Source organism: Pterocles gutturalis, unplaced genomic scaffold, assembly GCF_000699245.1.
Source record: "Pterocles gutturalis isolate BGI_N339 unplaced genomic scaffold, ASM69924v1 Scaffold51330, whole genome shotgun sequence".
NCBI classification, from domain to species: Eukaryota; Metazoa; Chordata; class Aves; order Pterocliformes; family Pteroclidae; genus Pterocles; species Pterocles gutturalis.
Window position 1 is genome coordinate 1 of NW_010140134.1, and position 5,941 is coordinate 5,941.

The 5,941-nt window shown below is 34.9% G+C and overlaps 1 protein-coding gene across 1 annotated transcript; it reads left to right on the forward strand.

Moving 5' to 3' along the window:
* Positions 1-152: 152 nt before the first annotated feature.
* LOC104469147 (conserved oligomeric Golgi complex subunit 5-like) lies at positions 153-5,508 on the forward strand (the record flags this gene model as incomplete). Its single annotated transcript, XM_010083536.1, has 4 exons — positions 153-227; positions 1,646-1,727; positions 4,028-4,232; positions 5,347-5,508. Coding segments are annotated over 4 exons (524 nt in total), but the record flags the coding sequence as incomplete, so codon positions are not given.
* Positions 5,509-5,941: the final 433 nt, after the last annotated feature.

Here is a 5,941-nt window from a genome sequence, read left to right on the forward strand (position 1 = left end):
GGGGAGGGTGAGCGAGCAGTTGTTGTGGTCATCTAATCTCAGAATTTGTGAAAGCACTCTAGCTGATAATACTTTTTGTTTGTTTGTTTTAAATTTTTAGATGTGTCAGTGTACCTTTGACTGATTTTTGGGTTTTATATCAATTCTTTAAGATGAAAGTTTTGGAACTGAAGCTTGAGCTTGAACATGCAGTCTTTCAATGGCCAGATCTTCAAGCAGAAGCAGCGGTATCATGTTAATTGATGACATTCTAAACACCTTCCTTGCTTTGCATGTTATTGCGAATGCAGATGAATAGAGTGCATTTTTTCTTCTTTTGTCATCCTAAGTAGTAATTAAGTTTGGAGTAGCTGGACTGTTATATTTGATAGCTAATCTCCTCCTTTTTGTGGTGCTGGGCAGTGCAGAAGGTGAACCAACACTTTAAAAGGGCCTGTCTTATTAACAAGAGCTAGGGTTGTTCGTGGTTTTTTGTTGTTGTTGTTTTTTGGTTTTTTTTTTGTTTGTTTGTTTTTTTTCATTTTTCTCACAAGGAAGTCACTAATTGTGCCAAAAAGAAAGCTGAAAAGATGCATCCCTCTTTGACAGCAATTTCAGTGTTGAGCCCTTTGTTTAAACGTATCTTAAGCTTTGAATGTTGTGCTTTGATTTAAAACCTTGGATGTTTTGGAGTGAGTCAGGATAGAAACAGCCAAGTGCCAGCATAAGATCATTAGAATTGCTGACATTTGTCATTGCTGCTGGCTGTTTCACTTTTTCATTCTGAGCAGTTTTTGCTGATTATCTTTAGTATAGTGATTTGGTCAAACTGCTGAATTTATACAGTAGAGTCAATACATTACATGTGTACCATGCAATGAAGAAAACCGTTCTGTCCAGAGTGAGGTTCCCCTTCCCATGAAAACACTAGACAGCCTTCCAAGAACCGAACTAGCGGGCAGGACAGGATACCCATCATCCTCTCGTAATTTTTTTCTACCTCAAACACACAGACAGGAAGAAAACAAAAGAGAGAAAACAAAATCATGCTTTAATGCTTGTGTGAAAATGCAAGAGAGAAGGGAGAAAGAGCCTGCTATTTCTTGTATGTCGGTTTTGCAAGAATATGCTACCTTGTTTCCAGTTCTGAATGCAAGCCCTGTTGACACAAGATGGTGAAGAGTAAACTGTGAGGTTCCTTGTATTTTCATGTGGTTTATATTTTTAGAAATAGGAAACAGTTGTGTGTGAAGCAGAGCAGCGTGCACTGGTTTTGGTCCCTGGTTGGTGTTTGCAAGTGTGTTGTAGTGGCAGTAACAATAATTGCGGTGAGATTGCACGAGAACCCCCACGGAATGAGAAGGTCACTGCAATGCAGAGAAGTTTTCTGACACTGCTCCTGAAGTGTACTGCTTTGGTCTGCACTCATGCCTCTAGAGAGCTGGGAGCATTTATCTCGGAGCTGGAGGAAACTATTCCTTCTTGAAAGAAGATTGAAGCATTTATTTTTGTTTTCTAGCTTTAAACTTGGGGAAAACTCTCGGATTTCGTTAGTTTTATTCTCAGTGATGGTAGAACAGCTTTGACTGGGAGCATTTGTGTTGTTTAAGATTCTTTGAAAAGAGTATGTTCTGAAACTTGTATTTCTTTTGTCCCTTGCTATCAGGATGGCCAGTCTGATATTTTGTACAAATTTTGGACTGCAGTAACTCAGACACTTTCCTCTCAGTTTCAGTCAGCAACAGACTGTAAGTATTCAGTATAAATTATTTGTGATGTGTTTTATAGTTACTTTGAATCTCTGATTTCAGTAAGCTCTTTGCTCATTATCTCCTCTACTAGAAATATACCAGTGGTTCACTCAGTGCGGGGTCTATAATTTTAAAACTTCGTGGGTTTGTGACCAAAGAGGGTGATCGTCCTAAACTATGGTTGAATTTTCAAAAAGAAATATTTTCTGCTTCATTAAGTAGTCAAAAACATATTTTTTCAACTGTATGTGGAGGTAAAAATGTTTGGAATGGTGCATTATACTTTCCAAACTGAATGGGTTTGCCAAATTCAAAGATAGTAATTTGATTTTAAAGAGCAGTTTTTAACAGTTTTTTGTTGTTAAACACTAGTCAGTTGTAAAAATATGCATTTAGCCATTTTTGGATACCTTTATAAATAGAGTTGAATTTCTTCAAAGTTGTGTCTTGTCTAAATATAGATAAATGGTCGGTTTTCTAACTATACACAATATTCTGTACATATTTATTACATATGTAATAAATAAATAGATACAATCACGGAATATTAAATAATAATGTATAAACGTAAGACAGTACTATTGCTAGTACATGTTAATGCAGCATGCAATTGGATCATAAACCCAGATGAGTTTGGTGCTTTCATAAATATAATTTTCATGTTTGTATACAGCGTATAAAGTTCATCTTTTGCACATACATATAGAGTGCATAAGATTTGTATTTATCTTTGTGATCTCAGTTATTGCAATTGGCCCTTCAAAATGTGGTCCTTACAGGCTTTATAGAAGTAATATAATCTTGAGAAACTAGCTAGCTGATTCATGTTCAGTAGTTGCTAAGTAACTAGATGATCCCAAAAGAAAATGTGTTCATCTTGTGTTAAAACATATTAATTTTAATGTTTGCCTTAAGCATTACTTTAACAGCAGTATGTATGTACCCAGAATCTCATATGTTCAAACCAAATGCGGGCTACCTGTTTTCAGCACTCAGTTTTAAAATTATAAAATTGTGATATAATTTATTTTGTCAGGAGTATTTTGTCTGAGAGCCATTCAAAAATATTTTATTACTTGGGATTTTTAATCAAGTTTTTTATGTAAAATTTAGAGGTAGAGATTGGTTTTTTGAACTGTGAATTATGTTTTTACTTTGCTAAAGCTAAGTTTTGGGGGAAAAAGGCTTACAGTGAGTAGACTTTTTAAACTTTTTAAGTGATGCATTTATATGAGAATGTTCATATTTTAATGTATAAATTCTAAGTGATTGAATCCACTGACATTGGTCATGGACCTCTGGATCATATAGATCAGAGGAAGACCAGACAATATCAGAAAAATAGTGTAAAAGTAGGAATTCATGGCAGTTTACAGAGTCTGGTAATAGATCATGATCTGCTTTTGTGAGGTTGGGACAGTCTTTCTAAACATAGCTTTGTGATCTAAAATAACTCTGTGTTTGATAAAAAATGCGAATCCTCCAGTATCAAAAATTAGAATATATTTGAGTTGAAAGGATAGGCTAGGTGAAATGAGGCAGATGTCTGGAACCTGAAGAACCTATGAGTGAATGGAACAGTGGTAATCTCCTAATGTAAGGGGAAATCCATAAAGTATGAGTGATGTTAGATGAAGATTAACATCAGTCGCTGAAACAGTTGTATATTTGTTTCATTTCCTGTTACTTGTGGCAAGCTTTTTAAGGCTGGAAAAAAATGCTGATTTTTCTGCTGGCCTTGTAATTCTTTATTTGACAGGTTTAGGGACTGCATTTTAGGTACTTTGTTTTAAGTGTGTGTAAAAACATATGCCTACCTCATCCGATTTCTTAAGAGTTTGGCTCATAGAAGTTGTCTTTGTTTCAAATGGGTATCTTCAACGTTGCACAGCCCCACACTTTTCCCCAATCAAGCTATTGTTAGAAAATCTCTAGATTTAGAGAATTCTAATCACACTTCGGACTTAAATGAATGATAATACTAATAATTAACTTTGATACCAAATGTTTAATGACCATGATTAGTAGTTTTGTTGTACAAAATATGTTTTCCATGTCCAGTCTTCCAAACGTGGATTTTATGCTAGTGCTTTAGATATGTACCTTTGTCAACTGCATTTAATGCGGTAGCGCATAGCACTTTGAAATTAACTCTAAATATTGCGTTATTGATATTAAAGATCGGATAATATTGTATGTCATTCATTGATATAAATGCAAGGATACGGGTGTTTATATGAATAAAAAAAAATAATTTGACCTTAGCAATATGTATTGCTTACTACTTTATTTTGCAGCCTCCATGTTTTTGAAACAAGCTTTTGAAGGAGAATACCCTAAATTACTGAGACTTTATAATGACTTGTGGAAGCGCCTGCAACAATATAGTCAAAATATCCAGAGGAATTTTAACACAAGTGGAACTACTGATCTCTTTGCTGAACTACAACAAATGGAAGATGAGACACAGGACATATTCATGCAAAAAAACCAAGATTATGAGTATGTATTATCAACTCTAAGGCAATAAAATGTAAAGGTTTGCACCCTGCAAGAAAACTGAATATTTTTAAGAACTTAGTGTTACTGAAATTATCAGAGTGGGAAAATTTTACAGGCTTTTTTTCCTCTTGCAGTTATTGCTTTAATACTATTTTAGAGCTGTAGGATTTTTGTTAGGTTATATAATTAACATTGTTGGATTGTCTTGTCTTTCACAAAGTCCCTGACTTTGGAACTAGTTTTGTCTTTTTGTCTCTGGATGAAAAAAAACCCAGAATGATGAAAATTCAGTTTTATATGTGTTGCAATTACAGCAGTAGCTTTCTCTTAATGATACTGCAGTCATTGGAGTGTGACAAATGCTCAGTTTGTTATGATTCAGTTTGTACGTTTATACATTGTAAAATAAACATGATCTGAGTGGTTGGTATCAGAAAGCTCAAACTGAAACAGGCTTATCAAGTTTATTAGTACTTCTAGACTTATGTAGGATAAAATTAATATTTTATGTGAGATTTGTATTGGCTTAAATATTTTCCTGAGCAGTCAGTGGGAAACTTATCACTGACTTCAAAGGAAGCAAAGTAAAATGTTCACCAAACTTCTGACAATGAGGTAAAATGTTTGAGAGAGCTACTGCTTAGTTATTTTCACTAATCAAAATACTAAAGACGGAAGCTTATTAAAGGTAAATTTAAGAAGATTCTTTCTACTTGAAGCTTTCTATACACACACATATACCAGGAGATGCATTTGTTTGTTTAGTATATCACTGAGTACAAGCTATCTGCTAGTGAATATGTGACTACGAAAAGGTCTTTCATTGCATTTCTGGATATCTTGCTGATATTTTGCAGATATTTTTAGTGGTTTGTCTCAAGAACACCTCGAATGAGGGGTTCCACACAGATATTACAGAAATTTCTAAGAACTAGTTACAAGGTTCAAGTGAAAAGCAAGGTGTTACGTGCTACTAAAATCTTTTCAAGTGTATATTTTTAAAGAGCAGAAAGAAAAACCAGGTTCAATACTGCGAAGTTTGTATGGTCTGGAAAGATTCAATGCTATTGTGTATTTTAATTTAAAATTTAGTAATTTTGTCTTATACCCACAGTCCAGAAAAGGCCTTGAAAGATTCACTGCAACAATATGAAGCTGCTTATTTGTCCAAATCCTTATCTCGACTCTTTGACCCCATCAATCTTGTCTTCCCTCCTGGAGGTTGGAATCCTCCTTCTTCTGACGAACTTGATAGCATCATTAAAACTATAGCCAGGTATGCACATATAATACATTGCAAAATGTAATCTTCAATATGTTTTTTCTCATAAGTTACAATTTTAGAAATGAGACTTCTTTAGCTGAAAAATATTGATTACTCTTTAGGTATAAAACTGGTTAGTGTAGAAACTAAGTCAGGATTTAGGCTAGACTAGACTAGAATATTTCAGTTGGAAGGGACCTGCAGCGATGATCTAGTCCAACTGCCTGACCAATTCAGGACTGATCAGAAATTAAAGCATGTCATTAAGGGCATTGTCCAAATGCCTCTTAAACACTGACAGGTTTGGGGCATCAACCGTCTCTCTAGGAAGCCTGTTCAGTGTTTGACTACCCCCTTGGTAAAGAAATGCTTCCTAGTGTCCAGTCTAAACCTCCCCTGGTGCAGCTTTGAATCATTCCCACATGTCCTATCACTGGACCCCAGG